This window comes from Henckelia pumila, chromosome 4 (assembly GCF_033568475.1).
Source record: "Henckelia pumila isolate YLH828 chromosome 4, ASM3356847v2, whole genome shotgun sequence".
Lineage (NCBI taxonomy): Eukaryota > Viridiplantae > Streptophyta > Magnoliopsida > Lamiales > Gesneriaceae > Henckelia > Henckelia pumila.
The window spans coordinates 35,883,247-35,898,282 of record NC_133123.1 but is presented as its reverse complement, the minus strand read 5'-3'; the positions used below and the strand labels follow the sequence as shown (position 1 = coordinate 35,898,282).

Here is a 15,036-nt window from a genome sequence, read left to right as displayed (position 1 = left end):
CCAACGAGTGAAAGTAGACATCAATATATCAAATATATTAACACAAAAACTATTTTTCGGTTGATTTTTGTGAGACAAATATCTAAATTACTCTTTACATAGGTATGAATTAGGTCGATCCATCTCATTAACAGAGATAACGAAACCAAGAGACCAATTAAAAAAATAAACAGTTTTATGTTATTTTAAATATTTTTTCTTTCAATATCAATTATCAAACCATCCAAAATATTGAAAGTATCCTGATTTTGTTTTCAAAATATCTCTCACCATGGTTTAGAAAGACAAGGAAATATATTAAATATATTTAATTCATTTTTTCACCATTGTTTGTTTGAAACTTTGAATCAGATAAATAATGAAAAAAATTATGAATAAATATGGTAAATCAACATATATCGACCATTTAATGATTATAACTATAATGTTTTGTAGAACAATAGAACATCAACGAACGTTGAATGACAGTTCAAATAATGTCACGAATCTTGCGACACCAACACGACTATTCCAAAAAATGGAAAATAAAAAATCTGCCCGATTTATTTAAAAAAAAATCCTAAAATAGTACTACTTTCTTTTTTTTTTTTTTATAAAAAAAATCTTTTATGTTTTTCTTTGAAGGGTTAGCTATTTAGATTTTAGATAAACATAAAGAAATAATTAACATTGTATCGCAACTGGGACTGGGAGAGCTTCCTGAAACTCGATCAAAATAGAGTTCAACCCTCGCTCTCTTCTTCTTCGCATTCGCCCCGACTCTCTTCGAGTGAAAGTTGAGTATTTTTCCGTAACGAGGTACTATTTTCCTCGATTAGAAATTATTCATTTGCATAACAGAACCTTTGATTTTTTTTTTTTGGAGTTATTTGTTGTGTCAAAAAATGAATACCCTGAAAGAAGATAAGATTTGTTTGTTTTTGTTTTATTCTTTCTCGGTTCGACATGGAAGAGAAGGGGTTGGCTTTTTATTTTTTATTTGTCGAGTTTCTGGTTTTTTGGTGCCCAAGAATGAGTAATTTGATGGCTAATATGGCACCTACTCATCTTTTATTAGCTCTAGCTGATCACTCTGTTTGTTTCCCACTGGAGTTTTTAGTACCTTTATTTTAGAATTTTTGTTTTTTTTAAGTTTCTTATAATGTACAAAGCCTTAAAGGTATAAGCTTGCCTCGTGGAAACGAAAGTGGAAAATATATTGACATGAATATAAAAGCTTATAAATTCTTTATGTGGTAAATTCATAAAGGCAGATTACTGAAAGGATTTAGTTTCTGTTTTCAGCCAAGGCTGATCGGTCAATTGAACATATTATTGAAGATGAGTAGTAATAACAGCATGATGATGATGTCGGCTGGAGGTGGTAGAGGAGGTAGCAGTGGTGGAGGAGGTGGTCGGTCATGGCCATCGACAACTTCAGTTTCATCTTCCGGGAAGAGGATTCAGAAAGAGATGTCAGAGCTCAGCATGGACCCTCCTCCTGACTGCTCTGCTGGCCCCAAAGGGGATAATCTCTATCATTGGGTCGCGACTCTTTTTGGTCCTCCTGGTTTGTTTTTGCTTGCTTTTAAACTTGAACTTTCCGTTATTCTGTCATGGGCATGCTTCTATGGTTGCCTCAAGCTAGTATGATCTACAAAGTTCCGCAATCTGAATTGTGTGTGTGGTGAAACTGTAGATGATAGTCTCTTTCTGCTGTTTTTGGCCTTGAGATGTCTTATTGTTGTAACCAACCAAATTCATCTTGATGATTATCTAAGTTCAACAAAAATTTAAGAAGTGATAATTATGTTGCCATAGAGGAAAATGTGACGGGATATTGTTCCAAAAACTTGTTTGTGTTCCGCTCCTAATCAAAATTGGTGTGTTCAAAATTTGGTGGGTTATTTCCAGATCTTGAATTTCGCCTCGTCAACAACAAGTTGAGGTATTAAAACCTTCGTTGTGATCTGTTAGTAGGTTTTGTGAGTCCCTGAATTTACTTGTTTCACATTGATATTGGAAAATAAATTTAAAAAGACATGAAGGAAAGTGTTGTGTGCGCGGGATATGGATCGAGTTACGGGAAGATGAACACAGAAGTCGTCAAGCGCAGAGTGTTGTTTGTTCTTGGGTGTTTTTCTTCGGCTTCTACCAATTTTGAATGAATGTTTGTAAAGGCTCAACTAAGAGAACCTCACGACCTCCACACTAACTTGAATTGAGTTTAAATTGCTTGTGTTTTACTCCAATCTCAGAGTTATTTATACACCCTGCACCTAATCCGATAACAGAATTATGAAATTTGAAAGATAAGAACTGCCTAACTAATGGATTACCCACACATGGGATAAACGCTTTTATTCAAATGAAAGCTAAGAAAATGGATAAGTTAAGCAAGACTCTTCTATCAACTAAGCAGCCTCTCGAAAATTCCCATGGGTGAATCTTTGGTATTTGATGTCTGCCTTATTGCTGGGTCTGGGTCCGTATCTTTATGGGCTGGAACGGTCTTGACAGAAAGTATGATCACTTATGCACTCTCTTTCCACCTTTCCCAGTGATAACTTTCCTTCAATGACTAAAAACAAAATGTGTGGTGCCGCATCAATGACCGGTGAATATGTGAATCTTGTACGTATCTTATGGATGTTGTACAATAGGAAAACAATCAAATCGAATGTTTGTAAACTCGTGTGGCACTCTTTTTTCATCTATACTTTGTTTTGTGTCTGCAGCAGACAGAGCTTCTAATAATAATAATAATAACGCGATTTGAGCATGGGTTAATATGCTGGACATTTTGTCCTCTGGATCGTTGTTTGCAGGGTCTTAAATCATATATGATATCTCTAAAATTTCTTGCCCTAGCATAGGTTTTTTTTTTTTAATTTAAATGAGATAGATCTAATTGAGCTTCTCAAATTATTTGTAGGGACCCCATATGAAGGAGGCATATTTTTCCTAGATATAACCTTCCCTAGTGATTATCCATTCAAGCCTCCCAAGGTAATGCGGCATATCATTTAAATCAATAAAATTCATCGGACATTCTACCTACAATTTGAATGGTACAAAAGATATCCTTTCCGGAAGAATCATGGTCTGATACTGTGATCGAGTACTAGATTGAATTCTTTAGCTTTATTTCTTCTGACTTTTGATTTTAGGCTTGCAGGTTGTATTCAAAACCCGCATCTACCATTGCAATGTTGACTCTAATGGCAATGTTAGTTTGGATATCCTGAAAGATGGTTGGAGTCCGGCTCTAACAATATCAAAAGTTCTGCTTGCTCTCAGATCGATATTCACCAGCCCTGATGTCTGTGAGTGTTTTTAAACTGATATAACTCATGCTCTTTCTTTGTTTCGATTGATGAATAAAGACAAGGGCAGACCACTAGTGCTTCCCATGCTTTTTGATATGGTATGTTAGCTGAACCGTGTGCCCTTAGGCCATTGTTTTTTTTGTAAGTTTTATGGTCGAGACCATTTTTCTGTTCCTTAGTTGCACTCACGCATGTATTACAAGCTCATTATTAACTTTCGTTAGCATGCAAAATTGCAAGTACATATTGGTTTCTCATGCAGTGGAAGTAAATCTCAATTCCCATCCATTTGCTGGTTAGTTACACGCAATTCACACGTTGTCTTAATCATCTAGATGTGATGTTTCTTGCAGATAAGCCACTTGTACCCAGTATTGCCAACTTATACTTGGCTGACAGAGCGAAGCATGACCTGCAAGCTACAGAATGGACACTAAGATTCGCGAGGTAGCTAACGTTTAAGCAAAGGAGCTACTTTTGAAAGGCTCCAACTCAAGTGTCCAGAAGCAATAACTGGATTAATTTGCGCTTTCGCCTTTCTTGTTGAGTGATCCCGGAAATGTATCACCTAAAATGCTTTTATGGAGATAGTGTTTTCGCTTTTGGGTATGCAAACGAACTTGTTATGATAGGGGAGAAGGAACAAGGCCATATGTTGCTCTAACAGTCTAGTTGAACGCAACATACTTTGACAAAAATGTTTGCCACAGCATTTTACAAAATTGGATTTTACAATAATTTATCCTTTATTTTATCAAATCCAGTTAGGGGTGTAAACAAGCCGAATCGAGTCGAATAATGGTAAAATTTTGAGGCTCAAATTCGGTTCGATAAGAGTATATTCGAGTCCGAGCTTGGTTGAAAGCTCGATAATTTCAAATATTTTGGCTCGAGTTCGGCTCGAAATGGAGTTCGAGTTCGGCTCGAAACATTCGAACCTATTTGTGAACTATTGCTCGGATATTATGGTTCGAAAAACTCGAAATGTTCGAAAATGTTCGAAATGTATATATATATTTTTGTTATATAATTATATTATATTAATTAAATATTAAGGCTCGCAAATTATTCGCGAACTATCGAATATAATAATTTTGGCTCGAGCTCGGCTCGAAAAAAAGTTCGAACATATTCGAATTCGCTCGAGTTCGATAAGTTCGAATACGAATCAAATATTTATCGAGCAAACTCATAAAGTTTACGAATCGGATCGATTCGTTTGCACTCCTAGTTTCAGTACAGACCATCCAATGATGACTCAGAAGAATTCAATGCCAAATGAACAATGAATTTACGTTGTAAGACAAGTTGACTTAATTATATCAAAGGTGGCGACCGATTGCCTGTCTAAAATAGTGGCTTAATAAGGATTTTTTGGTGTGCAAAATATAATATTTGTTTATTAATTTTAAAACTTTTTTTTTTTAAAACTAGAAATCTCGTAATTCTCATTAACTAAATAATGTCAGATTACAAATTTTCTAACCAAGCTTTAAAACTTGTAATTTTAAAACTTTTTAATCACAAATTGTAAAGATTTTATGGATAAACGACACTCAGACAAGGTAATTTCCATCAAATAAAATGTATTATATGTCAATTTAAGAGTGTTTTAAAGAGAATATTATTCCTTTACATATCAGTTTTTTGTGTATTTATAATTTTATTAGTTGAACTATCATTTAGACATCGTTTGGTTTGAGTGATAGGATAAGTAATACATAGATAAATAATATAATGTAAATTAAAAATAAATAAGAAAAAATAGTTAATACATTATTTGATTTGATGGATAGATTATAATTTATTTGATTTGATTGATGTAAAATTAATAATTAATAAATGAATAAATAATATGACAAGAATAACGCCAAATTGAATGGGATAAGTAATACATAGATTAATAATACATCAAACCAAACAATGTCTTAAATGTTTTTGAATCAAACTAGAGTATTTTAATTAAATATAACGGGCCTAATTTAGCGATACCCAAAGACCGAAGTCTTGTGTATATAAAGATCCGATTTGTTAATCCTCAGGTAGTACTGGGCCGAGGCCCAACCTGATCCAATACGACAGTCCAAAATCTCGAGGATCCGTTCAAATCCCCAACGGCTAGTTTCCTCAGGAACGTTGAGCCGCGCCGCCTTAGCACACTCCAACGGTCATAATAATCTCTCCGTAAACCCCAAAATTCTCTATATAATCATTCTCTCCTCTTTCAGATTACACCTTTATTCGATTCTGCAGTATTATTTCTCTCCAATTATACATTCGCCTTTCAGTTTCTTGCCATCGCCGGCGATCACAAAAGCTTGAATTTCCGGCCACCCGAATCAAGAATCTCTCTGCTAAACAATGGAAACTCCACTATCCACAAGAAGTACAACCAGATCACAAACCTCGGCCGTGTTGAGTATGATATTCCCCATTCACCGCGTTTCAAGAATCATGATTGCGTGACTTTTTATTGTTTTTGTATGTTTGGTTGATCTTTTTTTTTTTTTTCTTTTTTTCTTGTTTTGTTCAGGGAAACTGGAGGAATCAGATAAGTCTGTGACGAAATCGAAGAAGATAAGTGGTAAATATCAGACTGCGCTTTCTGATATTACGAATGATTCGCCTATTGTTGGGGTTGCAATGGGAATTCTTGAGACCCCATCATCGGCAATGTCCAAGAAAAGACCGTGCAGTCAAGTGCGTTGTAGCGGAACTCCTGGATCGGGGGAGGCTCTGTTGAGGGGTCAAGTGAAGACCCTTCTGCAGAAAGTCGAAGAAGAAGCCGAGCTTTCGAAAATTACCATTGAAAACAGGCCTTTCTTCAACAACTTTCAAGGGCTTGTGAAGTCTCCCTGCATTAGCCTGGTTGCTCCTACTCCCGCAAACACGCCACAAGTTTTGAATTTTTCGGGAAATACGAATGGCCCACCTTGTGTTGCAATTTCTCCTCCGGTTTTTCTGATCCCCCAGGTTTTGTGAATGATTAGTCTTTCTTTGATGGGGATCTTGACCTTTTTGTTTGTTTGTTTGATTTGTTGGTGGGATTATGTAGTGTCACTGATCTGATTTTCTTGTTATTGTTTTATGATTGGCAAAAGATGATTGCTGAGATTTCAGATGAAAAGAAACAAGAAAGCGTGGAATCTGATAACGTTATCAATAGGTCTCTGCTGCTTGATTTCTCTGAGAAATCAGAGAGTTCTGATTCATCCAAGTGCTCCTCTGCGCATCAGGGACAAATCTGTGAAGAAACCGAAAGTAGCATAAAAAAACCATCCACAGACGACGATGACGACTCATCAGTCTGGTCGATTCAGGCCAATGCAAGCAGTACTAGAGAGGAGGAGGAAGAAGAAGAAGAATATGAACAAGAAGAACAAGAGGGCGATAACTTCGAAGGCGATCATTCCTACGAAGAAGAGGAAGAATATGATGATGGACTTGTTGATGATATATGTGAAGGAATCAGCAAGATTAGCTTTCATGGGACGGCTAAATTTACTGGCAAGCACATCCGATTCGTGTACAACAGTGACGATGAGGAATTCACCGAAGCCATCGATGAATGAAGATGAATATGATGATGATCTAGTCTATAGAAGATTGCTTGTTTTTGGGGGGTTTATTGTTGTTGGTTGCTGATGGCTGTCTTTTCTGGTGACACCATGGTTTGTTAAGTTTGATTTCTGATTTTTCGAATTACTTGTTTTGGAATCACGGACTATGCTTTTCATGATAAATATGATCAGCAAAATGGGAGCTGCTTCCAAAAGTGTGGTAAAATCATTTGCTTTTCATTTTCTGTTTTGTTTAAATAAGAATATCAATTTCATTTATCATAAATAATAATATCATTTTTATTATTATTAATAAAACAATGCACCTCAACATAACTGATTTTTAATGAAGTTTTTTTTCTTCCAATCCTCTAATTACTACTCTTCATACATTTTAATCTTAGTACCTACAATTTGATCTTAAATTTAACATTAAAAAATATGTTTTGATAAGTTATGAGTCGGTCCGTCCTGATAACCCATGATCTTTTTTATCGCATTTTTCATAAAGTTTAAAATTTAATAATATAATTGGAATATTATAAATTTTAATTAATTTGATTATTCCATGATTGATATGTATAAAATTAATATTTTTTTTAAACAAAACAAACAGATGGAAAAAAAATTACCACACGTGTAGGAGTTTGGAAGTTGGATTGCAACATCGATAGTTTTTAAGGCTCCGTTTAACAAATTGGTAGACACACCCTAAATGGGTCACTATGTGAAATCATTTCTCATACATACGAACTCTAATTATAAATTTTGATTCTCTATATTTTCATATTTCAGTTTTAATCCTTGACACAATCTATGATACCAATCATATGCTGCTTTAAGAAGTTGTTGTTTGCCACCACGCAATACCGCCCATGATTCGAGCAATGGCAGCAGAAACCGAACCCATCTTCGTCGATGATCTCGCTGATTTTGCCAACAAATCCCTACTTTTATCCGTCAGCATTTGCTGCTGATTGCTGCTGCTCGCATTTGATAATATATTTGCTTGGGAAACTTCTATTTTATCAGTTGCATATTTATTACTTTTGCTTACAAATAAATGTATATTAGTTTTAGTTATATTGTTGTTTAAGTCTGTATTTTAGATTGGATTCGGTTTAATACAACTGAATTAATCCTTTAGAATGCAGGATTGGATCGAACGTGAAGTCAAATATTATTTATAAGTACAAGTAAAAATTTGGAACAAAAATCGTGGGTTTCAACTAAATTATCCCAGCAGGAACTTGGACTAAAAATCATCAACTCTATCAAATAAAACTATATTTCGATTTTCGAAAGTATATATTTATACATACAAACATTAAATGCACAATCATACATTACAAAGTATACTTTGCATTATCGGGAGGGAAAACATAACAAATTGGGCTCCACGTCAAAGGAATAGGTTTATGTTTTTGGACATATTAAATTCTATATTTAGTGAGACGTCGACCTAATCCATATTTGTAATTATTAACAATATTTTTTCATGATTGGATAAAAAAATTGACAAATAATTGGGACTTGTATTGACGTGAATCATGGGGATGGAATATTAAACTTGGGACAAACACTCCCATGAGACGGTCTCACAGGTTAATTATGTGATACTGATCTCCTATTTGGGTCACCCATTAAAAAGTAATATTTTTTATGTCAAAAGTATTACTTATTATTGTAAATATGGGTAGAATTAACCCGTTTCACGTATGAAACGGTCTCACAGGAGTGCTACTCTAAACTTGGATACTTGATGCTATAAAGATGAGAGAGATAAGGTTGATACCTTGAGATCCTTTTGTCTAAGGTTCGATTTCTGCTGACTGCGGGTAATTTTTTTAATTTATTTAGGTGAATATATATAAAAGTTTTTTTTTGTAATTTTTATGCTCGAGATAAACATGTCTCGAGTCCATACTCAAGTTTCATTTGTAATACTGACAACTACTTTATATGGTTATAATTTGAATTAAGATTGCATTGTATGAAAAAAAAAAAAAAAAAAAAAGATGATTGAGATATAAGAGTTGCAAGGTAAAGTCTTTGGACCATTCAAAAAGTATGTTTATGCAGTGAGATGTCGACCTAATCCATATATGTAGTTACAAACAATATTTTTTCATGGACTGGATAAAAGAAATTGACAAATAATTGGGACTTGTATTGACGTGAATAATGGGGACGGAATATTAAGCTTGGATACTTGATGCTATAAAGACGAGAGAGACAAGGTTGATACCCTTATATCCTTTTGTCTAAGGTTCGATTTCTGCTGACTGCGGGTAATTTTTTTAATTTATTTAGGTGAATATATATAAAAAAAAATTTGTAATTTTTTTGCTCGATGTCTCGAGTCCATACTTAAGTCTCGTTTATAATGATGACAACTACTTTATATGGTTATAATTTGGAGTGAGATATAAGAGTTGCAAGGTAAGTCTTTTGGACCATTCCCATGTTTCAAAAGTATGTTTATGCAAACATTAGATGTACACATCACAATTATTATGTGTATGCTTAACATTAAATTATTAGATTTGGAACATAACAAATCGGGGTCCACATTGAAGAAAAGACATATTTTAAAAACTAAATTATATCTACATGCATTGAAGCAATCCTTACATAGTATATGACATAAGCACACATCATTTCCATTTTGAAAACAATTAAGATGGCTCAACCACCAATCCTAATCCATCAATATCAATAAACAAATTTCTAGTGTAGTGAAAGCCAAGAAACTAAACAAACTCCTCTGATTTTAATACCTTCTTTTAGTCAAAAGTAAAACATTTATTTATTTCTTCAACCTTCCCTAGGGACATCCACTATAGTTTTATAAGTAATTTATAAAAAAATTTAAGACCCAAATACTCCAATGTTTAGAATATATATGATAATATAATGTAAGTTCTCTTTCACAAAATTCTCGAGTCATAATTGACATCCACCACCACTTATTAGTAACAAACAAATGGAAACTACATGCACATGTTCATTTCTCCCCTAGCTATCTATATATAAGTAAAGACATTTTGTATTCTTGTCACCTTTGAATATATACCAGTTGAGTGAATTTTATTCATTAGAGTAAACTGTTCCCAGCACAAAAAGGTGAATAAGTATGCAGGAAGGAGGCGTCGTGGTGAGGGGAAGAGTCGAGATCGACACAAGGCGGCCATTCCGATCCGTGAAAGAAGCCGTCGTGTTGTTTGGGGAGAAAGTACTAGCCGGAGAAATCTATGCTAACAAGCTTAAAGAGGTAGATACATGCATGATTCACAAGAAGCTGTTTCTGGCAGTCATATATTATCGGTTCATTGTTTAGTTTTTGTTTGAATTTAAAATCTTAAATTATAAAAGTTCATAGCATAAATAAAAATTTCTGAGCCCATATTAGATTTCGACATCTTTAATTCTTATACATGCAATACATGCATATATGACAAAATTTGTCATTTTTGATCAGATGCAGAGTAATGGTCCAAACCGGACCTCCAACGTCGGAGCCGTCAAAGCCGAGCTTGAAGAGACGAAGCAAATCCTCGAGAAAGCAAAAGAAGACGGAGCTGCCATGGCACATTGTGTAACTTCACTGAGGCAAGAACTAGAACACACGAAAAGGGAGTTAAATCAGTTAATGGCAAGAGAAATCAAATCCCATCTGGAAAAACCAGAGATTGAAGAAATAAAGCTAGTTGAAAAGACAAGTGAAGATGTCGAAAAGAAGTTCGAAACCGAAAACAGATTCCTGCAAGATGGAATTTTGATTGAATTGGAGAAGAAAAGATCTGTCAAATTTGCAAGTCCCCCATTGCTGACAAAAGTGTTGATAAATAATGAGGCTGGTGAAGATGGAGAGCAAGTGGTTTTGGCCAAGAAGAAATGGAGGAGGAAGAGTTTGGTTCCATTGATTGGAGGGTTTTTCTTGAAGACTAAGGAGATTGAGGAGAGAAAGTGAATCTTGGAGAGTATTTTCTTTTTGCCCCAATCATATCTTAGTTTTGCTTTTTTTGTTAATTTTTATCTGGGAAGTTTTAATTTGTTGGTATTATCTGCATTTTATTTTCTATCACTCGGCACTCCACTTTCTGAATAAAATAATTCATGTATTATTCATCAAGTGGAGTGTGTATGTAACAAAATTTGGAGTATAAATAACATTGTTCGTATTTTGAGTCATTCATGAGTCCATCATATCTGATATGGTATGAAATCAGCTAACAAAAATGAATCAATGTGCTAGTACAATTCAATTTTATTAAGTTATCCAAGAATCTATGATAAACAGAGCGAGGATAGGCTTAACTAAATATTTTGAGCCTAGCTCGGCGGATCATTTATGCTGATTTACACGATCTCGATCCAGGATTTCATCTGAGGAAAGGGAATCGATCTTCGTATCATGGTATGATTCTTCTCTCTTTGAATGGCCTGTCTCCTTCTGCCCTTGCATCTCTCTACGAATTTAAAGTAGTAGCATAGGTGACGCTTTGTTGGGGTCTTGGTGATCCGACCGGGTCATGTGAAAGTGGCTGAAGCCCTATCAGATCAGGTTCTGGAGCATACCCGACCGGCAATTTGGATTGATGCATTTTCCTGAAGGTAATCGATATTCTGGAGGACAAGCAAACAAGAATCAATATATATACAAGAGCGTCGAATCCATCGCTGTCATTGAATCATCGATAGCACATACCTTCTGGCTGGGACTGCAGGCACACAATGCTTAGCAACGTCTGCTCCATTTCCATTTATAACGAGAACAGACCTGGTTCAAGATTTCAAATCAATCCCATTATTTAAACGAAACAAAAAGGTAATGAAAAGATTGAAATATCAAGTTCTTCGTAACAAACACTCACCCAACCGGGAGAGGAACTGCCAAAGAACCGGAAAACTCACCAGCACCCACTATTTTCAAGTTGGAACCGAACAATATTTCGCACTCTCTAAGAAATGAAACTGTACAAAATGGTCGAACAAAGTCGTGATTGTCGATATGAGGCGGAATGCAATCTCCCTCCTCGTAAATATTGACAATGCAGCTGTCGGGAACGCAGTACTCAGGTAAAACATGCCATCGGACAAGCCTTTTGATCATGGACTTGAATAGTTCAGGTATAGGATCTGCAATTTCATTTCTGAGAATCCCTGGTGGATTACCAGATTTATCCTGTAACCAACAAAATAAGTAACATAGAGTTTATTTAAATTTCAAAAAACAAAAAAAATTCAAATCAAAGTACGCTATATGGGAAATACATACCGTAGCATAATTATAACAGCAGCCGAATTGCAGAGTTATGCGTCCCTTTCCCCTCATCCACTTCCGAGGTGCAGAATAAGTGCGCTCTACAATGAAAATTTTCAAGAAAAGCATACTTATATATATGTGTTATGATAACAAAATATTTCATACAATTATCTGTCTTTTTACAGAAATGACTACGCCACTCGAAGAAAATAATTCATAAAAGGAATGGTGAATCAACATCATATAAATGACTAACCTCTCAAGAGTCTTTTCCTTCCCATCTCCTTGAGCCACTCGACATGTGAAACAATCCTCTTCTGTTCCTCTACACTAAAGACACCCGTATGTAACTCCAATCCGTCGACTACATTCAAAAACTCCCCATTTACTCTTTCGATCAATTCAAAATCTTTCTTCCTCACATTACAAAATCCAGTATACTCCCTCTCATCCATGGACAAAGCCGCCGGTTCCTTTACTCCATCAATCCATATTTCCTCACAGGACTCGTACACATTGGCAAATTCATGGCTAGATACATGTTCATCAGCATGATACATATCGGCCCACGACCTTTTCGCCCTCGAATTTGCAATAAAACTGTATGGTGAGCATGTATCTGAAATATAGTCAGCTGAATCGGGGCTGTAACTACATAGATGTCTATTAGTTCGATTCTTCTCTATCACAAGAGGAGTCCTAACCTCAAATTTCTCTCCTACATCAAAAGATCATCAATTTTAGACCGCCGACCAAAATCATGACGGAATTAAGTGGAAAAGAATAAAAAAGATACAAGTGGAAACTTCATCAAAAGAATAAATTGCTTCTATTTTCACAATTTTGCCAAAACCCCACAGCTGCCCAATCAAGGAAAAGAATGGAAAGAACACGGGAAAAAGCAAATTCTCCAATTGAAACCAAATTCGAAATCTAATCCAAATTAAGCAATACAGGAAGGAAGTGTACAAGAACGCACCTGCGTGAAGGGATCGGATGCGATCGGAGATGGATCGCTCGCAGTGGTTGCAGAGGCCGTCGGAGAGGAACGGTAGCCAACTCCGGAGGAACTCCGCCGCATCCCGGCATTCTGCGCCGTCGTATCGGAGTGCGGAAGGACCCATGATGTCCAAATCTTACAGACAGGTGGAAAAATATATCTGAGGTTGTTGCACTTATTTCCTTCAGTTTTTAGTTTTTACAAGGAAAATATAAGTCGAAATATTCTTTCCATAAATAAAAATTATGTAATAATTTATTCATAAAAACTCAAATGTCTCATTATCAATTTCATGAAATAAATTTTCGATTCTAATTAACAAAAAATATTACTTGAAAAGTATTATTTACACAAAAAGATATGGACTGAATTAATTTGTACATCTGTTAAACAATCTTATATAAGAGACCTAATTTCAAATTTTTCTGACATATTTAATACGTGTAAAATATATTTAATTTTTTTTACCACTTCTCAGCATTGTTTTCATAAAATTATATTTCATATCATCATCAATTTAAATATTAATCATCATCAATTTAAATATTCAATAATATTTACGAAATAAAATTTAAATGATTCGACACGTGGATATATTTTTATCTTTTAAAAGACTAAAACCATTTTTTCGAATTTTTGTATAAACATTTTTACCGATTATTAAAAATAAAAAAAAACATAGTGTATATTTACAGCTTGATTTTAATCTCGCGTGAATTCGAACGAAGTTATTTTTATAATTTGTATCTCAAGACAATAAATCCTTTGTAACATAGGATGTCCTCGGGCATGCAGGGTTTCAAAAGTTTACTTTGATTGATGTTTTGAACGAATGACTTTTAGGTATCACAATTTCTTTCTATCCATGGCCCGATGAAGAATTCAATATTTGACCCAAATTGTGGAGTGTATAGAGAAATTTTTTTGACTCGATTAATTAAATAAATAAGTAATTGATTATAGAGATTTCAGATTTGGGGATGGAAGCGGATATAGTAATATCCAACATATACCCGACCCAAATACCCGATTAAATATATAAGTATATATGTATATATTTATTTATGTATGCATTTATTTATATTAAAGAAAATGTTAATTCTAATTTTTTTTGTTGAATGATGGTACTTGGATGCAACATTAAAATTTTTAGTATAAAACTAACACTATTTTGTAGAATAATGGTGTTGAAATAAATTATATATAATATTTTTTTATTTCTTATATTATGTTTAGTTTGCTATTGTTTTTTTAATCTTTCATCTTTTTCTTATTGTTCTTATAAAATTTGGTAAAAAAAGCATAATTTTATGAAAATAATCAAAATTTTAAAAATGCAATTGTATGTGATAATATTTGGGTAGCTAGAGTATGAGTATTCGTCCTCTGATGAATATAAGAATGTGGATGAAAGTTAAATATCTGACGGGGATGTGGATGAGTACATGGGTGGATATAAAACGAAGATGTATGAGAACGGAGACATTACCCGAATCCGATCCATTGTCATCTCTAATGACTTTGTTAAAAATTTAAAATATTATATATGTGTGTGTGTGTTTGTGTTGTAGCTAAATATAATCATGTCATGAGGTTATAGTAAGAAATGTCAATAATTTTTTTAAAAGAAAAATATTAGTTGAATTCAAGCCCGTGTGCAAATTATCATTCATACAAAATCTTTGATTCATTGTTCTACCACTGGTACCTAAATTTGGAAATAAAAATTAGGTTTGTAATAAAAATAATAATGAATAATCACTTATTCGCCTCAATTTAAAATGTCTTATTTTGAACAAAAACTTATTTTTGAGTTCTAGAATATGATCTAATATTTGGTTGATGAGATGCATGTTAGGCAAGAATAGTTCCCACATATTACATCAAATGGTCTAATTT

General features: G+C 34.2%; 4 protein-coding genes across 9 annotated transcripts; 3 read left to right on the top strand and 1 right to left on the bottom strand.

The window, feature by feature from the left end:
* The first annotated feature begins 657 nt into the window (after positions 1 to 657).
* Positions 658 to 4,073, top strand: LOC140863745 (constitutive photomorphogenesis protein 10). 3 transcript variants are annotated; one of them, XM_073267363.1, is made up of 5 exons: positions 658 to 798; positions 1,285 to 1,549; positions 2,915 to 2,988; positions 3,158 to 3,305; positions 3,662 to 4,072. In XM_073267363.1, exons 2-5 carry the CDS (start codon positions 1,321 to 1,323, stop codon positions 3,757 to 3,759), a joined length of 549 nt encoding a protein of 182 aa, XP_073123464.1. In that variant the 5' UTR covers positions 658 to 798; positions 1,285 to 1,320; the 3' UTR covers positions 3,760 to 4,072. The 3 variants fall into 3 exon arrangements, with proteins under 3 accessions (XP_073123464.1, XP_073123465.1, XP_073123466.1); XM_073267364.1 differs by having other exon boundaries at positions 690 to 798; positions 1,272 to 1,549; XM_073267365.1 differs by having other exon boundaries at positions 703 to 775; positions 3,662 to 4,073.
* A 1,495-nt stretch (positions 4,074 to 5,568) lies between these two features.
* On the top strand, positions 5,569 to 7,057 carry LOC140867365 (uncharacterized). The gene is made up of 3 exons (XM_073272439.1): positions 5,569 to 5,727; positions 5,842 to 6,281; positions 6,410 to 7,057. Exons 1-3 carry the CDS (start codon positions 5,670 to 5,672, stop codon positions 6,878 to 6,880), a joined length of 969 nt encoding a protein of 322 aa, XP_073128540.1. The 5' UTR covers positions 5,569 to 5,669; the 3' UTR covers positions 6,881 to 7,057.
* Positions 7,058 to 9,869: 2,812 nt separating this feature from the next.
* Positions 9,870 to 11,043, top strand: LOC140864062 (WEB family protein At2g17940-like). 2 transcript variants are annotated; one of them, XM_073267963.1, is made up of 2 exons: positions 9,870 to 10,142; positions 10,356 to 11,043. In XM_073267963.1, exons 1-2 carry the CDS (start codon positions 10,005 to 10,007, stop codon positions 10,839 to 10,841), a joined length of 624 nt encoding a protein of 207 aa, XP_073124064.1. In that variant the 5' UTR covers positions 9,870 to 10,004; the 3' UTR covers positions 10,842 to 11,043. The 2 variants fall into 2 exon arrangements, with proteins under 2 accessions (XP_073124064.1, XP_073124063.1); XM_073267962.1 differs by having other exon boundaries at positions 10,350 to 11,043.
* LOC140864060 (RNA demethylase ALKBH9B-like) lies at positions 11,040 to 13,286 on the bottom strand. 3 transcript variants are annotated; one of them, XM_073267959.1, is made up of 6 exons: positions 13,117 to 13,286; positions 12,394 to 12,855; positions 12,150 to 12,235; positions 11,746 to 12,056; positions 11,580 to 11,651; positions 11,040 to 11,497 (listed from the first exon to the last, which is right to left on the bottom strand). In XM_073267959.1, exons 1-6 carry the CDS (start codon positions 13,259 to 13,261, stop codon positions 11,341 to 11,343), a joined length of 1,233 nt encoding a protein of 410 aa, XP_073124060.1. In that variant the 5' UTR covers positions 13,262 to 13,286; the 3' UTR covers positions 11,040 to 11,340. The 3 variants fall into 3 exon arrangements, with proteins under 3 accessions (XP_073124060.1, XP_073124061.1, XP_073124062.1); XM_073267960.1 differs by having other exon boundaries at positions 12,394 to 12,737; XM_073267961.1 differs by having other exon boundaries at positions 12,394 to 12,710.
* Between the last annotated feature and the right edge of the window lie 1,750 nt (positions 13,287 to 15,036).

Excerpts from the sequence above, each read along its gene's own strand:
- LOC140863745 (XM_073267365.1), top strand. The coding sequence starts at position 1,321 with ATGAGTAGTAATAACAGCATGATGATGATGTCGGCTGGAGGTGGTAGA. Across the intron at positions 1,550-2,914 it reads GACTCTTTTTGGTCCTCCTG|GGACCCCATATGAAGGAGGC; the intron begins GTTTGTTTTTGC and ends AATTATTTGTAG. Across the intron at positions 2,989-3,157 it reads ATCCATTCAAGCCTCCCAAG|GTTGTATTCAAAACCCGCAT; the intron begins GTAATGCGGCAT and ends TTAGGCTTGCAG.
- LOC140867365 (XM_073272439.1), top strand. The coding sequence starts at position 5,670 with ATGGAAACTCCACTATCCACAAGAAGTACAACCAGATCACAAACCTCG. Across the intron at positions 5,728-5,841 it reads ACAAACCTCGGCCGTGTTGA|GGAAACTGGAGGAATCAGAT; the intron begins GTATGATATTCC and ends TGTTTTGTTCAG. Across the intron at positions 6,282-6,409 it reads CGGTTTTTCTGATCCCCCAG|ATGATTGCTGAGATTTCAGA; the intron begins GTTTTGTGAATG and ends GATTGGCAAAAG.
- LOC140864062 (XM_073267962.1), top strand. The coding sequence starts at position 10,005 with ATGCAGGAAGGAGGCGTCGTGGTGAGGGGAAGAGTCGAGATCGACACA. Across the intron at positions 10,143-10,349 it reads ATGCTAACAAGCTTAAAGAG|ATGCAGAGTAATGGTCCAAA; the intron begins GTAGATACATGC and ends ATTTTTGATCAG.
- LOC140864060 (XM_073267959.1), bottom strand. The coding sequence starts at position 13,261 with ATGGGTCCTTCCGCACTCCGATACGACGGCGCAGAATGCCGGGATGCG. Across the intron at positions 12,236-12,393 it reads AAGGAAAAGACTCTTGAGAG|AGCGCACTTATTCTGCACCT; the intron begins GTTAGTCATTTA and ends TTTTCATTGTAG. Across the intron at positions 12,057-12,149 it reads GCTGTTATAATTATGCTACG|GATAAATCTGGTAATCCACC; the intron begins GTATGTATTTCC and ends TGTTGGTTACAG.